The sequence below is a fragment of the Phyllostomus hastatus genome, unplaced genomic scaffold (assembly GCF_019186645.2).
Source record: "Phyllostomus hastatus isolate PE091 unplaced genomic scaffold, TTU_PhHast_1.1 phas_contig_80, whole genome shotgun sequence".
NCBI classification, from domain to species: Eukaryota; Metazoa; Chordata; class Mammalia; order Chiroptera; family Phyllostomidae; genus Phyllostomus; species Phyllostomus hastatus.
This window is the reverse complement of record NW_025333960.1, coordinates 55,425,267-55,452,687: the sequence shown is the minus strand read 5'-3', so window position 1 is coordinate 55,452,687 and position 27,421 is coordinate 55,425,267. Positions and strand designations below refer to the sequence as shown.

The 27,421-nt window shown below is 61.5% G+C and overlaps 1 protein-coding gene across 2 annotated transcripts in view; it reads right to left on the bottom strand.

Moving 5' to 3' along the window:
* Positions 1-236: 236 nt before the first annotated feature.
* Positions 237-27,421, bottom strand: part of ZNF407 (zinc finger protein 407) — a 266,873-nt gene continuing 239,688 nt past the window's right edge. For both annotated transcript variants that reach the window (XM_045849613.1, XM_045849615.1), the window contains one exon: positions 237-2,375. In XM_045849613.1, the coding sequence (XP_045705569.1) occupies positions 1,081-2,375 (1,295 nt within the window). In that variant the 3' untranslated portion in view covers positions 237-1,080. The remainder of the gene's footprint in view (positions 2,376-27,421) is intronic.

Genomic DNA, 27,421 nt, shown 5'->3' with positions numbered 1-27,421 from the left:
CACTCTCCCGCCCCGCCCTACTAGCCGTGACCCAGTGCGTCACTGTCACCAGCTCCTGCCTGGGCCTCATGCCCGCCGTTCAGGACGCCGCACTGGGCACGCAGGTGTGCGTGCGGAGCCAGCACAGCTGCCCGCGGGCAGGCGGGAGAGAAACCGCGCCTCGGGCAGAGCGAGTTCTCGTGGGTGTCCTCGGCGGCCCCTTGGCCGACGGCCGGAAACACACCACCACCCTTCTCTTTGAATGCTGTAATTTTATTTCAAAGAAAAGAGAAACAGAACAGAACAACCTGTGCGGAGCGGGAGGGGATTACTTTACAGTTTCGGAAATGAAAGGAGAGCAATTGCATCAAGGAACAAACTGCTGGAACGTAAACTTGCGGTCCGCCGCGGCGGGGGACGCGCCCCTGCGTGCCTCGCCCACCACACACCACGCAGGCCCTGGGGCGGGGCTGCCTCCTGCGGCCCTGGTGCCCGGCAGCCACGCACCGACGTAAGTGACAAGCGGGTCCTGCGAGGTGACAGCGACACGAACAAACACGTCATAAAAGCAGAACATGGACATGAACAGTGTTTCCCAGACTGCACGCTCCCCACGTGGGCGTCACTGCAGGGAACGAGGTCGAAATTAGAAGCACTGGGCTGTCTTGACCAGGGTATGTTTTAATTAAAAATAAACTCCGAGGCCTTTCTGAGCCTCGGGACTCCTCGGCTTCTTCGTAGAGGGTGCAACCAGAGCTACCACCAATCCACCTGCCGCGGGGAGAGCGGAGGGCGCGCTCTGGCCCGGGTGCTCGCGGAGCTCCGGCTTGGATGCCGCGGACGGGGCCGGGGCAAAGCGCTTTGCGAGCTGAACCCGGACAGCGTCGGTGTGCGGCGGGCGGGGGCGCAGAGTAGGCGGCCAGGCCCTCCCGGCCCCGGGGACAAGGAACCAAAGACCCAGCACTGGGCGGAGCTGGTGCGCGGGCGGCCTCATCGGCCCGGCCGGGCCTGCAGGCTGCCTGCCGCTCTGAGCTGCCCCGCTGCCGTCCTCCGGGACCCCTGTGCCCAGCGCCCGGGGGCCTCCCAGGCCCGCCCCGGGCCTCAGGCTTCCTGGAGTTCGTGGCTGTCTCTTTGGCTCTGAAGGACAGCGGCCGCCGGGGCGCCCTCCTGGGTGTAAATGACCATGCTGGTCAGCGGCTCCGGCCCCCCAGCCTCAGTGCCGAGCGCGGCCCCGGCCTGCAGCAGCCCCTGCGCGCTGGCCGCAGCCTCGAGCACAGCGTGGGAGTACACGGCAGCCTCCTCTGGCGCGCCCGCGGGCAGCTCCGTCACGATGTAGTGGGTGGCGCCCTCGGGGAAGCTGCCCGCGGACTCGCGCACCATGGCCTGCACCAGCTCCTCCGTGACGATGATCTGCGAGACCTCGCCGTGCGGCCCAGCGGCCGCAGCCTCCTGCACGAGCAGCCGCGCCCCGTCCCGCGCCAGCATGTGCACGGCGCCCTCCTCGTTCACGACGACCTGCGTGACGCCGTCCTTCCCGAGCGGGCCGGCGGCGGCCGCGTCGCACACAGCGAACTGCAGGACGCCCTGCACCACCTTCTTGAAGGCCACCTGGGCCCGCTCCTGCGAGGCGCCGAGGGCCGAGGGCCGGACCACCTGGGTCAGCACCTCCAGGGGCTGCGCGGCCGGGCTGTCCGCCACGTCCTGGAACAGGTGGATCTCGGCGGCCTCGGGCTGGGCAGTGGGCGCCGCCTCCTGACCAGGCAGCTGGACCAGCACCTCTTTGTGGCTGGCTCTACCCGCGTCGCCAGACCCGGCCCTGCCCTCCGCCCCTCCCAGCTCAGAGACGGCGCACAGCAGGGCGTCCAAGGCAGAGGCGGCGTCGGGCTGGGCCCCGGCGGCCTCGCCGAGGTCCAGGAGCTCCTGCTTGCCCACCTGCTGCATCACGGCGCTGCCGGGGCTGAGGGGCGCGGCCACGGGGCCTTCCACCGAGCCCCCCACCACCACCACCTGCGTGGCTTCCTCCGCCACCTGCTCCGGCAGGACCGGCTCGGGGGTCCCGCCATCCACATGCGCCCCGCCGGGGCTCGTGGCAATGACCTGCCCGTCTTCGGTGATGTGCACCACGCGAGCCACCTGGCCGGCCAGTGCCAGCGTCTGCAGCGTGGCCGCGGCCGTCTCCTCCACGGAGGCGTCCAGGGCGAAGTCCCCGTCGTAGCCCTGGATGATGATGACCTGCTGGACCTGCTCGGGCGCCGCCGGCCGCCGGCCGCCCCGCAGGGGCCTGTCTGCCACGGGGACCTCCTCCGCCAGCGCGGCCGCGGTGAACGGGCTGTCGGTCTCCACGAACGTGGCCCCCTGGCCCTTCAGACGGCACTCGTAGGACTTGGACACGATGCCTGTGGGAGACAGGGGCCAGTTAGAGCCAGCAGGACGCGCCCAGGACGCACAGCAAGTGAGTGAGACCCTTCTTCCACGGGCACTGTCGGCCTGCACAGAGGGGGGACTGTGCGCCCCCACGCCACGCACTTGCCGGGGTGGCTGCCCGCAGGGACCCCAGCAGGCAGGGGCTCTGGGCCCAGAGCAACCGGGGCGGCGCCGGGCACTGGCTCCCTCCGCACTCCCGCTCTGACGCCCCAACACCAGGCCTGGGGCCCCGCCCTGGGAGGGAGTCTCACCCCCCCCGCCCCCGCACTCCCACCCCGGCCGTGGTCTCCCACAGACAGGCGCTGGCTGGGGAGAAGAAGTCCGGACGCGGCGTCGCCCGGCCAAAGGAAGACCTTTGGTCAACGCCCACCACTAGGTGGGGTGGCCGGGTGCTCCAGCCGCAGTGGGAGAGCCCCGCCGGTCCGCTGTTAGAAACGGGCCGTCCCTGAGCCCAGCGGCGGGGTGTCCATGTGCCGTGCAGCCCCCCGCCGGCCCGGCGTGCGCTCCCGGGCCCGGGACGAGGGCCGTCCTCTGGGTGGCGGGCAGGACGCTCCGGGAGCAGAGCCGGGTGAGAACCCGTGGCGCACGCACAGCGGAGCGCCGCTCGGCCCCGAAAACCACGCAGTCTCGTCATCCACAGACGCCGCGGGGGAGGGCCGGGAGCACGTCGTGCGGAGGGCAGTGAGCCGGTCAGACAGAGACACGCACCCCGTGACCTCACTCACGTGTGGGACCGAACGGACAAAAGAAATGAACCAGAAGCCGGCCCGGACAGCAGACGGGCGGTCGCCGGAGGGGAGCAGGTGAGGAGGAGCGGGACAGAGACCGGCAGGCGGGCCAGCGCCGGCGCGGCAAGGCTCGGGGGCAGAGCCCACAGCACCGGGACCGCCGTGCGCGGTGCCAGGTGGGTGCCGGGAGCACCGGGGATGCCACGCGGTGGGGACCTCGCGCTGGGCCGTGATGTCGACACCGACACAGGAGAACGCTGAGCGTCTGCAGCAGTTGGAGTAGGAAGGAAGGGCTCCCCTGACTGGTGACGGGCCCTGCCTCCGTGTCCTCTGTCCCTCTCCCAGCACAGTGGGGGGCAGCCGTTCGGGGCCCCGGCCCGGCCCCCAGCGAGCTCACGCCTACGACAGGACGCCCGGGGGCTCCGCCAGCTGCCCTGAGTCTCGGGGACAGGTGAACGACACGAGCACCCGTCAGAGCCCACCTGTGCGCGCCACTGTGGCCGCCTCCTCCCTGCCCCCGCCTGGCACGAACACACGACCTGTGGCTTCTGGGGGTTTCAAGGTCAGTGGGACCGTGAGGTGCGGCTAGAGCGCAGGGACCCCACAAAGCACGGGCTGGCTCCCGTGCGGGTGCTGGACCCTGACCTCATGTGGTCTTCTCGGCTCTGACCCTGCTCGGCCGGGTGTGGGGAGGCCGCTGCCGACCCCGTTGACCCAGCTGACCCGGTCAGTGTGCGCCCACGGGGCCTGGCCCTCCGGCCTGGCAGGCTGACCGTCCGCCCGCCCGGGTGAGCCTGCAGGTCCCCGTCACGTGGGGCAGGGCGCCTGTGCGCCCCACGGCACCGGGCTCCACCGCGCTGATGCGGCCACCTCTGTCCTCCGTAGCCCTGGACTTCGTTTAATCTCGAGGTCACTTCTGGTCTAACTTCGGGTGTGGAAAAAATGAGGGACACAGAGGAAAGGGAGGTGGCCCTCACGTCACCCCTCCCCAGTTAACTGAGGGCACACTCTGCCTTCCCATCAAGCACGGGAGGGACAGCTGCCGTGGGGGGGCACGCACGTCCCACTCTTGGGAGAGCCGGGAGAGGGGCGGCTCACTGAGTGACAGCCGTCCCCCGCCGTCCACACGGGACAGAGCGCCCCCTGCTGCCCAGGAGTGCCCCGCCCCTCCCGGCACTGGTGACGAGGCTGCTCCGCACTCTCTCCGCGTTTCTCGGAGCCCAGAGGTGGGCGGCACCGCTTCCAGACCGGCAGCGTGACCTGCGCAGGCGCACACAGCCGTCACCGCGGCGTGGCGGGGCATCACGGCGCAGCCACCTCCACCTCGCCGGCGCGGGCTCGCTGTCAGGCATGGCGCGCAAACAGGAGCACGCTCCGCCTTCTGAGTCGGCAGCCTAATAACTCCGCGGGCGCTGTCGGCACCGCTTTGAAAAACCGCACCTATAAAACGTGACGCCCGAGTCAGGCCGAAGGACCCTCCCACTGAGGCACTTCCCACTGTGACCGTGAGGAGTCCGTGTCATTGAGACTAGCGCGCGTCTCTGCCGAGACGTTCGGCTCCGGCAGGCGGTGCGCAGGAACCCACTGGGCACGCCGACCCCCACGTGCGAGCTCCTTCCGCACGTGCAGACCGGGAGGCCCACCGGCGCACGTGGCTCTGCCCCGGGCACCGCTGTGCACGTCCCGCAGAGCACGGGGGTCGCACCGCGGGGAGGCGGTGTCGGCTCGGGGCAGTGACAGCAGCTCCGGGCGGGCGGGCGTGGGGGAGGCGGCCCCTGGGGCCCGTTCCCGCAGGACAGGGAGCGGCTCTGAGCCGGAGGTGCGAGCGAATGTGGGTGAGGGGCCGCCGGCGCCTGCCCCCCCAATCCCCGCAATCCCAGCAGACAGTACGTGCGGCTGCGCCGCACTCCCTTCCGGGCGGAGAGCAGGGCGCCCTCGCAGCTCCGCGAGAGTGGGAGGGGTTCTGCGAGGGCTGAGAATGGGCTTTGGGGGGGAAGGGACTGCTGACGAGGCCCCTCCTCCCGAAGCTTGCTGGGGATCTCGGTTCCCCCTTCCGTGTCCCTCCCGAGGGGTCGCCTCCGGGGCCAGCAAGGTCGAAGGGCGCCGGGCCCCCGCACGCCGCCCGGCCGACAGCAGCTGCGCCCCTGGGAGGCTGCAGGCGGGGCTGGCACCTGCCTGCTCCCGGGCGGGGTGTGCCGTTCTCTCCTCCCGGTCGTCACTCCCCCACAGAATACACACCTTATGCCTTTGTTAAGCTTACATTTAATTAAAATGTACGGAATTTGTGCAGTAAATGCGAATGAAACAAATAAAACAAGGGCCCCCTCTCTTGAAGGCATACGTTGTGAATGAAATATGTCATTACGGACTAAAAAATTTTGCAGTAAACAGGGCCTACAGAGAGAAGTTCCCCTGTAATGACACCTATAAAATACACAAATGGCACTTTTAGTACCATCCTGAATATGGTGCTCTCTGTGCCGCACACACAATCTAAACGGTCTGATCATACAGCATAATACTCCGCTGGGCTTATAGAACAATCAATGTTCCATAAAATGATGTATTTATCCAATAGCGGGCTCCGCGGTCCCTGGCAGGTGACATTGCAGGACACGGGCCGGCCTCCGCGGCGACGCGCAGGCGGTGAAACTTACGCAACACCCACTCCAACAACTTCACCTCGTCTGCGCCAGGTAATTGGCTGCGGCCGCAGCTTGGCTTAAAAAAAAAAAAAAAAAACCTCGTAATAAAAATTCATAGAATTTTCAGGAGAACGCAAGCCGATGACAATAGAAAGGTCACATTGTGTCTCCACTAAAGGGGTCAAGGGTTGCTGGCAGCTCTAAAACGAGAGTAGATTTCATGCATCGCGTAGCAGGTAAAGACGGCGTTACCGAGACGAGCGTGGGCGGAAGGCTCGCGCTGGGGAGGCGGGGCTGTCACCCGCCGCTGCGGCGCCCCCGCTTCCCGTTCCTGAGCTGCTCGGGGGACGGCGCGCCGCGTCCGCAGAGGGCTCGGCCACGCCTCAGACACGCGTGCTTCAGACTGCGTGTTTCGGGAGGGCGCCAGGCTGGAGAATGCTGGCCTGGCCGCTGTCATGATTAAAGCGCCCCGAATGTGATGAGATTTAAAAAGTAATGCTCTTCATGTAGAAATTGGGGGCACGCATGCATTGTGAGTCTTAAGCCACATTTAATTTTTCTCAGCTTCCATTCTCAGATGTAATTTTAACAAGAATGCTAAGAAATCATACTTAATGTCTATTACAATGAAACAATATTAACAGATTATGTTAATAAATTAGAGCCATATTTTAATGTCACAAAAGCTTATAAGTTTCTCAAGTAAAGGCAGGAAAAATGACAAATTAAAATTCAATGAAATATAACCTTCTAGAAATTTCAAAGCAGGAAATAAATTATTCTTGCAGTAGCAGCCACCGATAGGTTAGCCAGTGAAATCAATAAGGAGAACTGCTCTGTAATGTACTCAGGTTTGGACAATAATGACTCCCTGGCACACGGCCCCCGGGAGGCTCCCAGAGACCCCGGGGTGCAGGGGGCAAGCCTCCCTCGCTCGCCCGGCACAGGGAGGGCGCACGCCCCACACGCACGCCCCGCACGCCCAGCCCCGGGGCACTCACACGCAGGCCTCCGTCTCTCAGAGGGGACAGGGTGCGGGGTGCCGAGTGCTGCAGCCCAGAGCAAACCGCACGTGGCTGGCCGCAACCAAGGGGCGCTCAGTGGGGGCACGACTTCGCACCCGCCGACAGCCCCCGGGGAGCGGAGAGAGCGGCTGGCACGGCGGGGCCTGGCACGCTGCACGTGCATCCTCCTGCGCGCCCGCCCGTCTCCAGGCAGCGCCCCCTCCGCCGGCAAGCCTGGGGGCGCGTGCGGGAGGCCAGGGCCTGCCAGGCGTTTGCTGCCCGCCGGACTGGGGCCGGGACAGCGAATCGGACCACTGGGGCGGGTCGAGGCCTTGGGGCGTCACGTGAGGACGGACGGACGTGGGACGGCTCCGTCGTGAGCATGCACTGTGATCGGTGAGTGGCTGCCAGTTCCCAGTCAGACCCGGGTTCCAACACAGAACTTCCTGCTGAGGCGGTCACAGCGTGTGGCCCACACACGCGTGTGCGCACACACACCGGCTTCCTCGTCGCGCTGAAACGAGGCCGCCCCTCGCTGCGGAGCCGTCCTGGAGGAGGGTCCCTGTCTGTGGTCCCCGCACGTGCCCCTGTGTGCCGAGACGGAGTGCCCAGGGCAGCAGCGGGGACTTGCGTGAGCGCCGGGGGGACGCTGGGATGGCCGTGCAACTTCCGTCCGGGCCCCAGACGGTAGGCGCTCGGGGTCCGCGCCAGCACGCCGCGATTGTAAGCAGCACACGTCACAGTCAGTGGCGGCTTCCTCTCAACACACCAGCCGAACAGCGCACGCTTCCCGCCACACCCAACGAGCGCATCCCGCAGCACGCGTCTCGCACACCCCCGTGAGCGGCTCGGGGCCACGGGCAACGCTCACCTTGCCCACGAGGCCGTGCCCGAGCGGTGGGGGCGGGGCCGGTTTCGGGCCGGCCGGTCCCCGGTCCCCGGTCCCCGGCAGAGTGAGCAGCGAAGGAGCCACACCAGCAAACACCATCCCCACAAACCTCAGCCCGTCGGAGACAGCCTAAGGGAACAGGGTCCCCGAGCGGTACGGAACCTTCCGGCGGCTTCCTGCAGAACCATCAAGGAACCCTGAAGGTCTCCTCTCCCGCACTTACTTAAAGGGCCAGACTTCCCCCCGCAGACGCTGCTGCCTGTGCCCGCAAACAAGTCTAGTGCCAGGTCCAGGAACCGCGGGGCAGCCCGCTGGTCACGTGCCATGAGCCAGCGGAAGTGCGCCAGGGGGGTGATCCGGTGACTTTGTGATCAGCGACGCATTTGAAGTTGCTTTGGAGACTCTTCGGCGCTAACACAGCTCGGCTGGTATACCCACAAAGCTTCACGTTTCATCCCACGAGGGATAACTCTGATTACTCTGGTAATTAACGATGCTGGGGAGTAATATGGATTTTCTGTTAAGATGTGAGTTTGAAGTTAATTAGTCTTCCCGTTATGATTTGCTGATTAATTATGGATATTTAGTTATAAAGAGAGATGTTAATTATTAATCTCAAAAAAATCATCCAGTGTAATTAACTAAAACTCTGGCATCAGTTAAAATCCCCACTGAGGACGGCCCCCAAGTCACCGGTGACTGGGCGGCACAGAGGCCCGGCCCTGGCCGGGGCGCCGGCCCCGGGTGCCCGTGGTGTGCGCCCCGGGAGGCGAGCAGCCCCGGTCCGAGCCCCGCCGGTGCCCTGTCCGCCGGCAGCCAGCCTCCGAGCGGCGCTGGCCCTTGGGATCGGCGGGCGTCATTAGCTCCGGGACGCGGAAATGAACTTCAGCGCTGCCACGGGTCTTGAGTTGCGGCGGCGGCGGCGGCGGCTCGCGGAACCACGGAGACAGCGCCGCGGCACGCACGTTAATTAGTGCTCTAATTCCCACAACTTGAAGTCACCTTTGTGGTTAAGAAATTCTTCTTTCTTCACCCCCCCATCTGTCACCAACACACGCTGTCACCCAAAGGGGGGAGGGTCCGACCGGCGGCCCGTCACCGTCCCGGAACTTCCCGTCTCGGAGGCTCCGAGCAGGAGTCTGTTTACATTGTCTCCGCATCATCCTGACAACATTTATTCTCTATTTACCTAAATGAGGCGATACGATGATATTTATTGCTCAGAACGGCTAAATATAGACTGTTCCGGAGTGCTCGGTACCGCCGTGGGAGGTTTCGCTCTCATCTCCGTCTTCAGGCTGACAAGCCGGAGGGCCCTAATGAATGCCTCCTTTCATCTGCGTGTCTGCGTGCGTGTGACAGTGTAAATATTTAGCGGTATCGGAGTCAGCCTGTGATTCTGCCCAGATGGACTGATTGACGCCTTCGCGCGGCGCTGCCAAAGACGCGCCGCCGCGAGGTCCCACAGCAGCTCCCCTCCCGCTCCCGCAGGGGCGGCGAGAGGGCCGGGGCGGCGACCCCGGAAGGGCAGGGGCCCCTCCGGCATCGGCTGACAAGCCTGAGGGGTAAATAAAATATGGTACTTAAATTATTACCACTTTACTTCCATGAATCACGGGATTAGAGCTTTCACTCCTAAAGTACACACAAATTGCAGGGTTTCTTGTGTCTGCAATTTGCGCGAATCTGAGTTAAAATACCAGCTGATCAGTCAGGCCGCATTCACCTTGGGGGAGCACCGCCCTTCCCTGTCATGTTTGTGAACTGCACGCCTAAGCACCCGTGTTATTTTGAGAAGAAAAGTCGCCCGTTGTCAGTAACGCACACTGCGGTCTACTTAGAGCAACGCTGGTTAAGGTGCAATCGCAAACGCAATACCCCTCTAAAGCGGAGACAGAGCGCTCAGAGAAGTTCAAGGGACAGACGGTCAATCCTTCCCCTCATCTGGGTGTGAACGAGGAGGCTCTGGGCCCCTCCGGTGTGTCGTCCGGCCAACCGCCGGGACCCGTGGAGCGTAGCCACCACGGGCGCCACGCTCAGTGAGGGGCCGGGTAGCCCCTGCCCGCCACCCCCCCCCCCGCAGCGCGGCTGTGTGTTCTGTCTGCACCGTTCTCCGCCGCAGCATCACCGAGGAGGAGTCGGAGACCGCAGAGCTCCCTCGTGGCGGCTGTCAGCCGGGTGCCAGGGCGGGTCAGGGCCTGCTGAAGTTCAGAAGGGGCGTGGGGACCCCCAGCTCCACCCCTGCCTCGGCGGCCTCTGCGCAGCCCCATGTGTGCGGGGAGGGCTGGATGCCTGCAGGGATGCTGCGAGGCCCTCTCGCGCGGGCTTCCGAGGGGGGAGAGAAGGGCTGCATGTTACTGTTGGCACCAGCAGCAGCCACGCAGTTCTGGCCTGCCCGCCCCCCCACCCCGCCCAGCCCCGCCCCGCCACCTCTGTGACCTTTGCTGTCCGCCGACTCGTCCCCGTCTCTGTGTGACCCCCGCGGGAACCCAGGAGGGAGGGCAGGCGGGACGTTATCCGTCCCGACACCTGCGCCTGGGGTCCTGCTCCGGGGCACGCAGCACCTCCGGAGTCGGAGGGGGCACCTGCAGCGCGCTCCAGGGGCAGGGGCGGCGGTGATGCCGCTCGGCTGTGACCCGCAGCAGCTTCAGGCGCAGGACAGAGCGGTCTCGGACCCTCCTGTTTCTAGAAAGATCACCCCATGCCTGCTGGCTGCCAGAGGAAAATGAATGTCTGAAGTATTCTATGTGTTGGGTGTAGTCAGTGATAAATTGGCTATTGATCCGATATAGAGGGCCAAGGTCTGAGGAGCAATCTGCTGGTACCTGTTCCGTCGGCCACGCTGCCCTCCAGTCAATGTGGCCGAACCCCCGTTTGCTCTGAGCCCAGACTTGAGGGCCAGCAGCACGGGGGTAAAATGACAGAGAAGGCAAGAGGCCCCTCGCTTGGCGGCCGGCCCTCTCCCTCTCAGGACTGCGGGAAGAACCTCGCGCTGCAGGACGAGTCTGCCGTCGGGCCGGCCTGGGCAGCGACGTTGGGGGTCAGAGTCGAAGTCGCGAAGGAGCGGCACCGTCTCTTTTCACGTCACTAAGTGTGTCCCCGGGGCAGGAAGGGGTGTGGCTCGGGGCTGGGCCCCGCGGCCCCTAGGCAGACTCCAGGAAGGCCACCGCGGCTGGGCTCTGCGGCGCCACCCTGGGCAGCGGGCGAGATGTCCGAGCGGCTGCCAGTGGGGAGCCCCGCCCCCCACACCCAACCTCGGCGCCTCTACTGGAGGCCGAGAGCCCGCGGCCGTGCGAGTCGGTGCACCCCTGTGCGCCAGCGCCGCGGAGGGGCAGACAGCCAGGCAGACAGACGGACGGACGCTGACCCCCACCCCAGGTGACTCTGCCCGCGGCCACGGGCCCGAGCCCCCACACTGCACCCTCCTCCCGAGTCCTGGGCTCCGGGGTCCGGGTGCCCGGTGTGTATGGCAGAGCGGTGACCAAACGCTCCCCGTTCACACATCTGACAGTCTTCAGGACTACATGAATTTGGGTTTTGTAGCTAATGAAACTGCATCTCCAAAAGTAACTAATATCCTACTTTTAAAAGTCCCTGGAAATCCCACACAGAGCACACACAAATGAAATTACTTCGCCACTTCTAACACGCAGGAGAGATCGAGGAGGACACTGGGCACACTCTGTGAGGGACAGTGGCCAAGTGCTCGGAGAGGACGCTCACCAACGCCCGCCCGTGACCCGACGAGCGCCCGCCCCCACACAGAGGCGCGGCGCAGGGCCCGCCTGGGACGCACCGGGGCAGGCGCCGCCCTCCCCGAGTCGGCCGAGCCGGACTGGGTGACCGGGAGGACCGCAGAAGACAGGGCCGGACACGTCATCAGCGCTCCTGCCACCTCGTCACATCGGATGAAGACGAAGAAGACACAAAACATCACCGCTGCACCGCGAACACGAATCATCGCGTTGAGGGCGGTCAGCTCCGGGAGGGTCAGGGACGGGGCAGGGACGCGGCACGGTCTCCGTCCGCTCTGCTTCTTCGCAGAGGGTGCCCCCGCGGGAGGCCGGCGACAAAGATCTGGAGGCAGAAGACCCTCTCCCTCCCTCCGGGGCCCACTCTGGGGAGTCCGGGCAGGTCTCGGGCCGCAGCGCTGGGCGTCCGCGGTCGCCGCAGGGCCAGCCAGGGTGATTAACGCCGTTTGTCTGCAGTTCGTCTGCGTCGTTACTCCCCACCCCGGTTCGGCAAGCGCCGCGAGGACGGCGTGGAAATAAATGGCCGCCGGACCCTTCCCTGCGCCGGCCTCCTTTTATCCGCCGCCTCTCCTCCGCCAGCGCCGTCCCCGCGAACCTCCCCGAATCCTCAAAAGGGGCGGGGCGTCTCTTTGTTTCCCACTAGGTCACCGCTCTGTTGTTGTTTGCACCGAAGGGTACACACTCCATCCATTCCCGTGACAGGAGACCACCGATACAGTAAATTTTCGGCCCAGGAGGAAACGGAAGCGGAGCTGCTGGAAAGGCAGTGAGCCTGGCGCCTGGAGCCTGGCGCTCCAGGAACTCCGAGCGCCCCAGCCACCCGGGCGGCGCCGCCGGCGGGCGAGTGCGTGCGCGAAGCTGAAAGTGGCTGTGTGCGCCACACAGGCGGGGGCACCCACACCCCCCGTCAGAGGAGGTTTTGAGTGCAGCTCCGGAGTCACGGTGCAGTGAGATGGCCGCCTTCGAACACAACGGTGGCATGGCCACCGGCGCGGCTCTGGAGCAGCGGACGGGGGAGGGGCAGACACCGCCGACGGAGCCCCGGAGAGAGGCTCCCTCCTGGCAGCTCTGGGAGACGGGGGGCCAGCCGCGGCTCCCACACACAGTGGCGTGTGCCAGGTGGCCTGCTGGGGCGTTGATGTGACGGGGACAGCACCACGGCCTGCTCATGAGCCACTCTTCTCCGCCACGGGTGACGTGCCGTCCCGCGAGACCGGCTGGGAAGGGAAGTGCCCGGTGCGGCGGGCCCCGGAGAGGGCCGCCGAGCCCCCCCTCCTCGCTCTGGTGCGCGTGCCAACGGCACTCACGCACAGCGACCCGAGACCCGCCACCGACACCGTCCCTGGGTCCCGGGGACGGCACCTCCTGTGCAACCTCACTTACGGGAACGTTCCACGCTCCTGCCAGAAGTACAGAAGTCATCACTTGAAAATCACTGGCTAATCTACCCTGTGCTAAGATGGATTTTTAATGAAAGTTTAATGAATGATAAATACTCGTTTCTTGATAAATGTTTAATTATGCCAATAATTACCAACTGCTGAAAACCACTGTTGTGTTAATAATGGCATTTTAGTACACACGCAGCTCCATGACTCACGGTGCCGCTGAAGATCAGAACTCCATCTGTCTGATGCAAACTAGCAAAACAAAAGTCTAATTAATATTTTGATCAATTTTCTCCACACTCTAAAGACTAGCAATGCCCTTTGAAATTTTTTTTTAATCTATTTTCTCTTTTACGGAAAATAGGTAAAGAAGAAGATGTGCAGGACCATTTTAAGATTAGTTTATGCAAAAATCAGTTCGAGGATTAAAAATAAACAAGACTGGAATCCACTGCTGTCATTACCTGGCTGCATCGCCAAATAGAACGACTGTTTTCACGTTACTTGAAGCGATCTCGAAGAAGGATGAGCATCAGACTGCTCAGCAGCACAGAAAGGCGAACTTCCTTTAGGAGGGGGCCTGTCACGGTGCGCTGCTGTGGTGGGCGCGCGGGGCCTGCAGGTGCCTCTCCGCCGCCCACCCGCCTGCGGCCTTCTGTCCCCCACAGCACGACCGTGACCACGTGCAGTCGTGTCATCCTCGTCTCTAGACCTCGGGTGCAGGCTACAGGAGGGCATGGGCACGGTGGGGGGCGGGGGGCATGCTGCCACCTTGGGCCGTGCGCGGTCCCCGGCAAAGCACCATCACCAGAGGCAGGAGGACGCTTCGGTCACCGGGCGTGACTACTCTCAAAGCACAACTGAAGGTGGACCCGCACGGCCGGCACGGGGCACTGGAGGAGCTTCCGGCTCTCGCCACGGCCTCACCGGGGAGGCCGACAGGCACCAGGCGCCTCGGCAGCGTGAGGACTCCCTGCTTTGTTCAGAAGGCGGGAAAGCTGCGGAAGGCCCCTCGGCGCTGCACTGGGAGGAGCGCTCCCCTGGGAGGAGCGCTCCCAGCCGCCCTTGGAATGGGAGAAGCCCATTTTAAGAGCCCCCTTTGCCACTGAAGACAGTCTTCAAAGGAACTGTCTCACGGAACAGGAAGGCAGCCCTTCCCAACGCCTGCCCAGGTGTGGGGTGCAGAGGAGGGGAGGAAAGGAGGGGAAGGGGAAGGGGAAGGAAGGGGAGGGGAGGGAGGGGAGGGGAGGGGAGGGAAGGGGAGGGAAGGGAAGGGAAGGGAAGGGCGAGGGCAGCCTAGGGCGCCCGGCGGGTCGGTCCTTCCCACCGCGCACGCACGGCCTGCTCCTGGGGCCCGCCCGGAGCGCGCCTCCAGGACGGCACATTTATAACGCCGCGCTGATATTCAAATGTCCTGTCTGCGGCCGAAGGAAGATTGAGCGCCCCGCTACTCTGCGGCCAAGATTGAGGAGGTGTCTCCCTGACATTGTTCAAAGTTTATGAAAATATATGAATGCTCAAATGTCATTGGCTTTGCGCCTCCAACAGACTGTGGTTTTATGAGAAATCAGTCTTTTAATCAAAATGATTGAATACCTTAAGGTCGAATCCAAAGATATCAGCTAATATCTAGAAACGTGCTATTTCTGCAAGTTTTGCCAAGCTGTGCATATTGTGGTGCATTTTAAAGTGTTAATTTGTGCATTCCATATTGAAAATTGATCTTGAGTTTTAGCTTTTTGTCAAGCAAAAACATATGGTTCCAAGCTCTATGCATTTTACGTGATGGCTGTTGAAACTGTCACATGTGCAGACTTGATAACCAATGTGACACATACGCAAATAATTTGCTTGTTTAGTAACAACTCAAAGATTCATTATTCATGCAAACACGCAGTTTTAAAAATGATCAGATGGAAAGAGTCCCGTTTTGCACAACCTAGTCTGGTTGGTGTGCAAACCCAGATAAAATAAAGCTGGGAACTAAGTGATATTAAACAAATCCAAGAATATGGGTATTTTCAGACAATTATTGAACCAGATGGTGTTTTTTGTTAATTCTGCCATCAGTCTGAGAACTTGATGTCTTACATCTGCACTTGGTAAAATAAATTTTACCACTGACATGATTTCAGTTTTCTTAACATATTTCAATCAGTTTTAAACCAAGATTTGCAAACATCTGCCACAGTGTATGCTGTGAGATGAGATTATTTGAGATAATTCCTTTAAAAATACACACCATTATCCACAGTTTTTAATTTATCACCCTTTAAAGTAAGTCCTCAGGTCTGACTGTTTGCTAAAAAGGAAAACGAGAACAGGACGGCAGGTTTGAAAGTGAAGACGGTTGGTCCACAGGCCGCAGGAAAGTGTGAGCTTGCCGCGAGGGGCCCTCCTGGGACTCCGCCCTCCGCAGCCCCGCCCCCCAGCCCCGCCTCCGCAGAGCAGGGGAGAGAGATTTGTTTCTCTCTGCACCTGTCAGGTGGCTCGTCCCGGGGCCCACGGTCAGAGCACGCACGCCATGATGAGGACGTGCAGAGAAGGCTCGGGGCCTCGACCTGCGAGGACTCAGCCAGGCCTTGCGCCCCTGCCCGAGGCTCTGGCCGTCCACAGAGGAGCAGCGCGGCGGAGCCGCAGCGCAACCAAAACACAGGAACCTCCCCGACTGCCTCACCTGTTGAAGGTAACCTTTCCACTAAAGCCCACCAACAAAACCTTGCTCTCCAGCTGAACTGTGAACGCACACCTCCCAGGCAAGCAGCCTTTGGCGTCCAGGTTTGACAATGAACTTCGCCCGCAGGCCCAGGGCTCTGGCACAACAGGCCCATCAGTGAGCCGAGCGCCTCCTGGGGCTGAGCCAGGGCTGCGCACCCCATCACCAGCTCATGGGGACCTGGGGCGCCCCAGCGAGGGCTCCGGAGCACCGCTCCCTCAGGGGCAGAAGCCTGTGAGGGGCCTTCCTCTGTCCACGGGGGCTGCCGTGGCTCACGTGGACACTGACCACACACCCATGCACCCCCGGCCCCGGCACCCCCACCTGCCCGGAGAGCCCTCGCAGCGGACGTGACGCTGCCCGAGGGGTGGCCTTCGGCAGCTCTGGGAGGCAGAGCAGGAGCGTGGGGTCGGCCGAGGGCAGGTGAGGCTGGGGGACCCCAGAGCTCGGGGGCTGGCTTGGCTGCTTCACCCCTCGATTACTTAGACAATGTGTCAGGAAAACGTGCTACCATTAATTATTAATTACATGGCATACATTATTAATTATATATGTCATACAACATGCATTATTAATTATAATTAAGAATACAATTCATATTAGTTGATCATAATAGTTGATTAATTTTGGTAACTATAGTAACTAATACCAAACTCGTGGTCAACAAGCCAAGGCGCACCACATGGCGTGTGCTGAGTGGCAGCTCCCACACGCGTCATTTTACTCCTGCGTCCCAGGTGGGACACCCCACCCTGTCCCCACTCCACGGATGAGCAAATCCAAGGTCAGAGCGGCTGGGCTGCCGCACCAGCCACGCAGCCACCCAACGACCCGGGCAGAACCTGCGCTGGTCTGCCTGCCTCCCCAGCAGCGGCTCCCTCCCTCGCCCGTGGGACTCAGCCCACAGCGGCCGTGACCCCCGGAGAGAAGGGCACAGGCGCACACGCCCCGAAGGAAAAGGGAAACATGGAAGGGGCTCGTTTCGCGTCATCGAGTTGTTTTCCGGACGCTCTGCGAGAAGGGAGACCCCGACCTGCCATCGCGGCACCGGCACCTGCACCAGCTGCTCCTGCTCCACCCCCCCCACCCCGCCGACTGGCTGCCTGTGCAGGCACGAGCTTGCGTCCGTGTGAGCCCGGTGGTAGCGACCACCCCCACCCGGGGGCGTCTGGGAGCTCCGTGTTCTGTTCCCCGACCCACCCACCGCCATTCCCGCCCGCCAGTGTTTGTGTTCGCAGCGTTTTTCCGTTAATGTGTCGGGGCATTTTATAAAAAAAGACATAAAACGTTACTGTGCTGTTTGATTAAAAGGTATTTTCTCCTAGTTGCCTTTTTACTTTGGGAACTTTGGACATACAACATTTAGCTTATCATGGAGCTAAATTGCTCTGCTCCTTTGTTATTTCTAGTATTTGTTAAAATTCTGGGAAAGTTTCCTCACCAGGATTTTCATCTCTTTTCTATTACACTTCTACATAAACTTTTATTTTTTACTGTTATACTTAACTCTTCAGTGCAAGAACATTCATTTTTGTGAACTACATCCAACAAGACTTTAAATGGACTGCCTGCCATTCTGACAAGCCTTATTAAATATTGAATCACGTGTGCCTTCCACACTGATTTGCAAGTCCTCTTTAAGGATATCTGTGTGCGACACACACACAGACACACACACACCGGGTGCACGTACACTTTATTCGATTCTGAACGCCAGGCTCCGCGTCTGACGACTCTGTCGGACCCACTGCCTTCCTCCTCATGCGGGCTCCGAGCTGTGGCATCAGACGCACCAGCCTGGAGCCCTGGTGCTGCCACTCGGTGCGGCGCAGACTAGACCTGGTTTTCTCATCTGAAGACGGCAGGATGCGGCTGCTACCCCGGTGTGGGGACAACGGCGGGGGACGCGCCGAGCTGCCGGCTCAGTGTCGGGGCCCCAGGGACCGCCGGGAAGGCCGGCCACAACCTGCCGCTGGGCCCCCCCCCGCCCGGCCCCTGCCCACCGGGCACGAGGTTTCAGTCGGCGCAGCCTGTCTGCGTGTGCGCGGCCTCGGGCCCCCGCCCCCCGTGCCTCGGGGCGACGCTGCGGACCAGGTCAGGAGCAGCGGTGGCCCTCCCGCGGTGAAGCAGCGAACACTGCCACTCACCAATAAACACTTTTTCCGGCATCGACATTACCCTTGAAGTGTGCGTGGGCAATGCACTCTATTATTTCTTCCGTCAGGTTTTGAATGGGATCACTGTGTTTTCCCACTGGATTACAGCTACAATACAGAAGGGCTCTCTATTTTTGTATGTGAATCTTACGTTTAGCCATTTCACTGAGCTGTTCATGTCACAGCTTTAAAGTTCTCACGGAGCTTTCTAGGCATCAAGGACCCGACGAGCCCAGCGGGTCTCCGACCCCTCTCGGAGGCAGGGTGATGCGGAACTCGCACGGAAACATCCCACTGGCCTTGCGCGGACACACAGCACGCGCGCTCTAACGCTGAACAACTGTCAGGAACCTCCTGCGAGATCACGGCCGCTGAGCTGAGTGTGTCACCAGGAAGGTGCCCTGAGAGCTGCCAAGCCCTTCACCAACGCCTGCCAGTGTGTCTCGCTTAGCAAGGGTGACGGCAAACCGCACATCGCCTTACCAAGGTCTCCGAGGGGACGGGACCTGTTCTCTCCTGTTCCTGAAACACCGCAGTTGCTCAGCAAACACCTGCGGGAGAAGCACGGGACTGGCCAGGCCCCTCCCGGCACGCAGTTCTGCCTGGGGTCCCTCCCCAGACCCTCACTCTGCGGCTTCGCCTGGCCCTGGCGAACTTGGGGGGAGCCGCAATGACACCCCTCCACTCAGCCTTCAGGGCAACTGTCCGCATACCCTCCCACTTCTTCCTCTCCAGCTACTCCAGCGCGCTCTGGCAGGACAGAGGTATCACTCTCAGTCACGGCGCTGGGTCAAAAACCGCCAGCGTGACACAAAGCTGATGTCCTTCTGTGGTGGAAAACTGGAAACGTTAAGACAAAAACGCAATTTTACTCTCACTGGACCAAGAGAAAACTCTCAGGATGAAATCACTCTCCGTTGTAACAGGCTTGGTTGAACCTCACTTCTTACCGATCCTCTTAGCCCGAATTCCTTGTCCTTGGTGGAGCAGGTTTGCAATTAATACAGTAGAACACTAGTGATTCCCCCGCACCAGTACACCTCGCCTGTCGTGTAAGAGAAACCATTCCCCAGACGAGTCTGGGGTTCAAACCAACAGGGCGCCGGGTCCGCAGCGCCTGGCACCTGGGGTGCGACCTTTCCCGGCGCAGCAGGGGCAGCGTCAGGGACAGAGGTGTCGGCGGTGAATGTCGCGATGACCCCAATCCTGAAACTCCCGAGACTGCACGGTGCGTCCAGTGAGTTCCGGATAACGCGTGCTTTCTATCACGTACCCCGGTGGCTACTCGAGAGAAGGCGGGAATGCGGCCCAGACGCGGGACTGAGCAAACCGGCTTCCAGGCTCCCAGCTGGTGAACAGGGGGGTGGGGGGGGGTGGGGGGGGCACCTGGGCTCCTCGAGAGGGGGCGAAGAACAGCCATGGCTGACCCTTTCACGGACGCGCGGGTCTCCTGCGTTCCTGGGTGGCATTTCCGGCACCTCCCAAAACCACACTCACCCCCAAAGCTGGTCGATAATTGTGTTGTGATGGTTTAAGTGTAGTTCCTATCCACTTTCCTACCGTTCCATTTAAGTGGGCAAAGAAGCTTTTAAAAACACACATGGACAAGGCTATCGGATTTTGGTCTGGGGGGTTCCTCGCCCGAGGACGCCACTGAGAGTCCTAAAACTACAGACCCGGCCTCGTCCCTCCGTCTGATCGGCCCGAGAGCCGTGGCGTGGGAAGAGCCTCAAGGTCCGCAGGGCCAGTCGCACTGGAGAAGCGCGGCCCCTCAGACCAGCCGTGAAACTCCCTCCCGTAACGGAGGCGGTACAGCGGGTGCTCCTGCCGGGGTACGGGGTGCTTCTGGCGGGAGCTGCGGCAGTAAATGAGTACCCGTACTCGGCGCGCCGTTTCACGGTAGACGCCTCCCCATCCCCGCCGCCAGCCACTGCGGACGGGAGAGCAGCCAGGTGTCGACCCGGCAGCGAGCCTCGGGCCCGCGGACGACCAACAGAGAACGCGCACAATCTCTCCATTATCTTCCCACGATTCGTCGGGCCGCTCCGCTGTTTCGTTCCCCGTCGCGGCACAGCTCGTTTATTCGGGCGGGACCGCGGGTCCCGGAGTGTTTCATCTTTTATTGCTCGTTACGTCTCCTGTTCTCCACGGTGCACGGTGCTCATTCCAGTAAGTGCCGGCATCCACGCCGCGGCCGCCCGGGTAACTCCACACGTGACGCAGACCTAATTAAATCACTAATAACCGCTACCTTCATTTCACTATTGATTTTTCAGCGAAAATATTTATTGCGCTCCGGTCGCGCTCTCCAAGTCCGTGCTTGCGCATCCCGGCAGCTCACACGCATGGGAGGACCGCAGAGGCCGCGCTGCTTGCGCGGGACTCGGGGCGACAAGGAAGCGGGGGCAGACGGCGGCACGCTCCCCACGCTCCCCCACGCTCCCCCACGCCCGCGCGCTCACAGGCCACCAAGCTCCGGGCGGAGGAGGCGGTCTGTGGGCCCGTGGGCGCTCCCCGTCGGCGGAGGCCCCGCCCACTGCGTCACGGAGGGAGAGCCCGTCTGCCCAATCACCGGGCCGCTTCCAGCTGGGGGGCGGGGCCGATGGGGGCGGCGCTGCACCGCAGCCCCACACCCGCAGGCTGACTTTCGGGTGGCCTGCCCGCCCCGCTCCGTTCCTCACGTGCTTCCAAGGAAGAGAACACAGCAACAAGGGTGAATCGTTTCCAAGTTTTACTTTCAGCCTGGATCACAGAAAAAGAGTGACGGCACTTGAAAATGTCGATGAAGTGAATGGAGGCAAGGAACTCGTGTCCCTTACCCTGAACACACTAAACTGTGTTTATCACATATTTTACTTCGGCTGATAGTTTAAAAACGGTCAGAAGAAACGAGAATCTGACCCCTCGGGAGAGTAGGTGGTGAGATGGGAGGGGTCGCTGGCCTGGAGAGGAGGGCCGGGCCTGGCCGGGAGGGCGCTGGCGTGGGCGGCCTCGCTGGAGGCCGACTCAGAGCCACTGGCAGGGGATACAAGGGCCAAAGAGACAGCAGACGACGGCCGGCCGTCCGGACTCTGGAAGCTGGAGGGCGTGGGTCTGACTGAGGCTGGAGGCAGCAGCGCGAGGGCCCTGGGGGTCAGCCAGAGGCCGGGAGAGGACAAAGAGCATCTTAGGGACAGGCGAGACGCCACACCTGGAGCACCGCCCCACCTGGAGCACCGCCCCACCCCGTCCGCATCAAACTGGTGGCGGGACTCAGCCCGTAGGTGAAGGTACACAGCGCTCAAAGCCCCCGCGCCCCAGGTGGAAGCTGTCCGTCCCTGCTTCTTCAGGAAGGGGAGACCTTCACAACCGTGGACGGGGCGGGGGGCCCTCCGGTGGGCAGCCGGGCCGGTGGGACTGGCTCTGCCCTGCGCACCTGCGTCTCCACTGAGCTGGGACCAGGCGGCCCAAGAGTGCTGCTCTCCTGTCTGCAGTCACGAACTTCACTCGGCTTTCCAGTAATTCGGAAGACACACTCTGGTGTGCAGCCATCGCTGGGAAGAAGCGGCAGGGACGGCAGACGACAGGACGTCAAGGGTTAGAGTGAGGGTCGGTCACGTGAGCACCGCACGCGCAGACCCCTGTCCTGCCCGCCCGTCCTGCAGCCCAGGTGCTCCCAGACCCCGTGAGCACGCGAGCCGCCGGCACCGTCCGCAGCGCGAGAGCCCGCCCGTCGCAGCTCCCAGTGGCCGCCGAGCGTCTGGGCCGCCGGCTCGCATCGGCGTTCACACGCAGCCGTGACCAGGTGCACACTCGCTTGTGCAGGCTTCAGAGGGAGTTTTAACATATCTCATGGTAAATGTTTACGCACAGAACAGGAACTGAAATTCCATTCTTCCGGATGAATGTTCATGTGAATTTTACGGGGCTACTGAAAACTTCCCAAATACTCGCCAGAAAAAATCGTCTTGCCTTTGGGCAAAATTTATACCGAAAACATTCCACACCAACACACCACGTTTACCCCGTAACTCAGAACGTTCTCTCGTGAGCCCTTCACAGTGCAGGTGTGATGGGAGTTTACGACACATCCTGTCTGTAAACATGGAACCGTTTAAATAGATTCCACTCGACGCTTCACAAACACTGAGACACAAATTCAGTATTTATCCTCTCATTTAACATGATTTCTTAAAATACTGGTTTTCAGTATTTTCTGATTCTGGAAAAGACATTTAAGTGGATCAGTACCCCCTTACTTTCTGTTCTTCCCCGTCACCAGACTCGGGCCCCCTCCCCACCCCGTCCTCCACACCAGAAGCCGAGTCCTGCAGCAGGGCGTGCCGGGTCTAATCTCCCCTCGGGCAGTCACACTCAGAAACGAGTGTGCCGCAAACGTGTGCCTGCAGGGGGAGGGACACCCGGGGCCGACCCGCGTGAGCTAGGTGGGTTTCCCCCGGCTCCTCGGACTGCGTGCTGGGCCTTCCGGCCGGGGACCCCCACCCACCAGCATGGCCAGCGGGCTGCAGTGTGGGGGGCAGCCTGCAGGGGCGCAGGTCCGGCTCCGAGCCGACAGGGCTCTGGGGACTGCGGCTCGATGTCAGAAAAGCAGACCAAGGTCAACGGCTATCCTGTGTATCAGTGAAAACAACCTACGAATAAGTGTAGCTGAAAATTCCTGTACGCGCTTGCTACAGAAATATTAAGTGCGCAAGAAAAACTACTGCGTAAAGGCTGGAAAGCCTGAGTAACTGGCGGAAACGGTGTTTCTGGAAAGGAAGTTGTACAACCACAAGGACGACAACTCCCTTGGAGTGTGCTCCGGAAGGCTGTCTGGGAGCAAAGAGGAACCGGGGGTCTGTCTTCCTCGGTGTCGGCGCGGACCACAGGGCGGCGGGGGGGTCCCGACCCAGGGGAGGGGAGGGACGGAGACCACAGAGAGAAACAGATGCGTGTGATCGTCAGGGGAAGGCGGTGCTTCCCGTCACAGGGACAGTGTGGGCTGCTCAGCTGGTACACCGAGAAGACAACCGTTCGGCAGAAAGTGCAGTCACCGCTTCTGTCAGTATTTACACCGCAGCATGTTCCAAATGGGTTAAAGGTTTACATCTCACGAAAAGTAAAGCCACAAAAACACCAAAACGTAACAGAAATGTCCCTGTAACCCTGGAGTAGAGAGGCCTGGCATCAACGCCAGGGTTCACACACGTCTATTCACCATAAAAAGAAATCAGTCGCTGAAGTTAAAAGGTGAACAAGAAACTCACAAAAAACTCGGACGAGCAGGAAACGCAGGTGTGCAGGCGTGCAGCTGACCGCGTGGGCCTGCACACTGACTCCTGAGCAGTGACACACGCGGGCAGACTGGGCTTCTCCTGCTTGTGCGCAGACATCGCCCCGCCGCATCCCCGCCCCGGAGCTCGGCTCAGTCTCTCTGGGGTGGGGTGGGGGTGGGAGGGGCGCGCTTTTGGCCAAACGTGCGGACAACGCTGCTGCGGGGAGATGGGACAAGGCCAGTGACCAGCAGTGACCAGGAGTGAGGGCCCAGGCGGGGCAGAAACACTGGCATCCGCACTGTGTTGTGTGTGTATGTGTGTTAACATTTCCCGTGTAGCCACTGAAGGAACAAGAAAAACGAGTGCCCACAAGGAAAATGTGGAGGGAGAGGGAAAGTACTTTAAGTCTAAAAGGACAGAAAAAAGCAGGAAAAAACCCAGAAAGGGCAGGGGAACTAGAAATTCGAAATGAAACGGCAGCGTTTACTGGGCTGTGCCGATACCCACAGCACCCGCACTGGTTTCGGGGTGCCAGGGAAGCCCCAGCCGCACGCAGCTGCAGGAGGAACTCGGACAGGAACAAAGGCGTCCGGTGAACCCTGAGCCTGCGAGGAGGGGCCCTGGTGGGAGGCGGGGAAGACCTTCGGGCAAAACCAGGCCCGAGACCGCTCACGGTACCTGGGAAAAGCTCAGTTCACCAGGAGTGCAGGCCAAACTCTAAGCGCAATCGCGGCTCGTCACAAGCACGGAAATCTGAAGGGGGAGAAAAAAGGAGAAATCAACAGGTCCACGGTTCTAGTGGAAAGCTCTGGTGTTCGGTAAGCGGACAGATCAGTAAGGACGGAGGCGGCGGGGCCACACGGCAAGCCAGTCTAACAGAACACACGCCCCGGACAGGCAGACACGGCTGCCCGCCCCTGCGCGCCCGCGAAGGCCTCGGCAAGTGTCACGGCACCGGCTCCGCAGACCGCGGCCTCTGACCGCCGGGCAGTCACGTCAGTAACAAGCAGAAAAACAAAATAACCAGAAACATCGGGAAGAGGAAGAGCATTTTAAAACAGCTTGAGGTTAAAGGACGAATTCAAACGGCAATCAGACACCCTATGGAACCGAAAGATTTTAAAAATTCTGGAATGTCGGAGTTTGCAGGGTGCAGCCGAGGCATCACCCGGAGGGAAACCCAGCCCCTTGGTGCTGGTGCCCGCGGAGACACGCGAGGAGCGACCGAGCGCCCACTGAGAAAGCGGACAGAGAGCCAGGGCCAGCACGCGAGAGGGCCAGCACGCGAGAGGGCCAGCACGCGAGGGCACAGGCGGGGCTGAGGGAGCCGAGAGAAAGCCGCTGTTGTCGGGAGATGGACAGAAGGCGCAATCCGCCCTCAAGGAAGCAGGGACACAGCTCGGAGCAACAGCGGCGGGGACGCGGAGGGGACAGGCCCACCCAGGGGCCGGGGGGCACGGGGCTGGCCGGAGGTGCGCCAGGCCCTCGGACCCCAGCATGCGGCTCGGTGAGTTCAGCTGGGACCGCCCCCGCCGCCCCCACCGGGATCCCAGACCTTGTTTTAACGGAGACTCCACTCATGGAAATTCTATTAAAGAGTCAGGACTGGGTTCAAGTGCACAGCCAACACTCCCACGGACCCTCTGTCCACCTTCTCAACGCTCCTTCCCAGGTCAGAGGCCAGTGGTGCTCACGGGGCCCACTTAACTGTTGCCCCTGCGGGGGGCGGGGGGAGAGGGCCCTACTACCCAGGTGTCCCCCAAGCCAGGGACCCCGACGGCGCCAGCGTGCATACGGCTGATGAGGAGCCCATTGTAAGTACAGCTCAGAAAAATTTTTAAAAGAACGAAAACTTTTACTTTACAAGGGGGCAAGAATTTAAGTTTAGAATTACGTTTTCCGGAGAAGTGTGGATGTACAATTATGTTCAGATAAGTGAATGGCCGTGACACCCTCGGAAACAATAAGGCAATCTATGTCCAAGGTTTTCAATCTCATCAATGAAAGTTAATACTCCAAACAGCTCATCATCTCGTGAAGTAAACCTCTCCTACGGAAGAAACCTAAAACCACCCGCCGGTGAACACGCGCCAGCCGAGTCTGGCACGGAGTCCGGGCCGAACCGGCGTGTCCGACACGCCGCCTCACACGAACAACGCCTCGTAGGGAAAAAAAGGGGCACGTTCTTTTGTTTTAGAGGCCAGAGATGCAACAGAAACAAAATACAATAAAAAATGAAAATCCAGGTACAGGAATTATGCATTTCACACTGAATAATTATTTCTGTGCTGCCCGTAAATCCTCCCCGGTAAGCTGCGCATCGAAAGCTCACCCAGCTGCCAAGGGGTAAACGCGGCCCCATCCATCAAGCAGCCACTTGACAAATACATTCCATAATAGAAGTTTATTTTTATGGGAGGCTGAATCAAGGACTTTCCCATGCATACAAAAACTTGTCAAAATTATTTATGAGTCTTGCTGAGACACACAATATGTCATATCAAACTCCTGCCCTCCTCCCAAGCGCAGACTGTCAATACGGCCGCCGCTATCAATAACGCGGACCGCTGGCAGGGCCCGGCGAGGCCACTGTCCCCCCCGCTGGGCTGGAAGTGTCTCTGGCCGCGTGCCGCCGGGGGAGGCCAGGTACCACCTCCACGAGGTGTCGTCCTTAAGGCGAGCACTTGGGACGGCACCAGGAGGCTTTGCAACGTAAAGCAAAACGGAAACATGTGCCTGGGAATGATGGCTGATTATGGCTGGTGTCAAACAAAAATAACAGAAGATACTCCATTTTCCATTTTGCACGCAAAGTATTAGCAAAAGCTGATAAAACAAATGCCTGGAAACCGTGACAACAGCCCATCCCTGCGGAGAGCTCTGTTCTGGAAGGTTCCTTGCATGGCTCCCAGGGGGCAAGACGGGACGAGGTGGTGCTCAGAGGCCTTGCGGGCCTGGCCCGGCCCCTCTGTCTGCTCCCGCGAGGCAGCAGTCCTCCCCGAGGAGCCCGGCCTCCCCGTCACCACCCCCAACACGGGGCGCCCGGGGAGAACACCAGGAGAGGGCGAGCCGCCCGGAGGTGATTCACGGCGGCAGGGAAATGTCTTCCTCCTCCTCAGCCCTGTGGCCGAGGAAGCCCCCTGCTCCTGAGGCTGTCTCAGGAGCCGGTCACACAGGCGAGGGGCCGGCATCTCCGTGCACCTCCCTCAGGCCGGGGGGCGGGGCAGTCCGTCCGGGGCACCCACTCTGAGAGGCCTCGGCCAGACCAGGAGGGCACCCCCGCCCCGACAACGCGGCAGCTGCATTCCGGTGGTGCCGGCCGGCTGGCCGGCCAGGGCAGAAGGGGCTGCTTCTCGACACAGGTGGACACACGCCCTTGGGTGTCCACTCCAGGACCGCACTGCTCTCCCCTGTCCTGCCTCTGTGGCGAGGGGTGGGGGGGGAAGACACGCAGGTCCCCAGGTACCAGCGACTGCCCTGCTGCGGCTGGCTGGGTGGTGCCCTGGCACCTCCCCTCCAGGGTGCGGCAGGCGCCCAGCTCTTGACCTCAGGGGAGATGACGACCTGGTCACTGACTGCGGTGTCTGCCTGTGACTCTGCTGGGGGCCGCACAGCGCAGAGCTGCGCCCGGGGCACCCCGCGGTGTCACCACCTTGTGACTCTGGAAATGTGCAGTGCTGTCCCCGAATGCGGTTCCAAGTCCCCGGTCTTGATGTGCAATCAACCACTCAGCTGTCCTCCTGGAATGCCTAGGTCCAACGCTAACAGGAACAAGAGTGAAACGACAGAAGTCCACCCTTTTCCACAGAAACGTGGCAAAGAACGGGACGGGGAGGGAGAGCGCGGCACCCTCGCCGAGGGGATGAGCACGTTCCGGACGTGCGGCGGAGATGCGGGCACAGACTGACGAGGGCCTCGGGGCAGCGGCTTCTGAGCCTGCGTGGCTTGTACGGGGGACAAGAACGAGGGGGGCTCCTCTGCTTTTGTTTTAATCTGAGAGGCGGGCGGGCCGAGGGCGAGGGAAGGAAAGTCACCGTGAGCGGGAGGACGAGGAGGACGAAGTGGAGCCCGGTGTCGGGGGACCCAGTGCGGGGCCCTCCCCCCTCCACAGTCCTCAGGGGAAGGGACTGGGGCCGGGGCTCACACGCCGCGTCCTGGACGCCGACGCCCACCCTGGGGACCCAGCGTCCCCCGCCAACGGCCCAAACGGCCCCTTCTGGGGACCAACCGGCCCGAGGCCCCCGTGCGGCCCTGCCTCCTCTCCCCGGAGGCCCCTGCTCCAGCGCTGCAGCTGCAGCCGCAGGAGGGGGCCACTCTTCCCTGGTCCAGCCCCCGGACCCAGACCAGACCCGGACCCGGACCTGGAGGGCGGTGCTGCAGGACGCGGGAGGCCCCTCGTGGGGAGGCTCTTACCAGGGCTGAACCCGATCACTCACTGACTTGTCGGGCTGATGGGATTTGTGTAGCTGGTTATAAATTGATAAT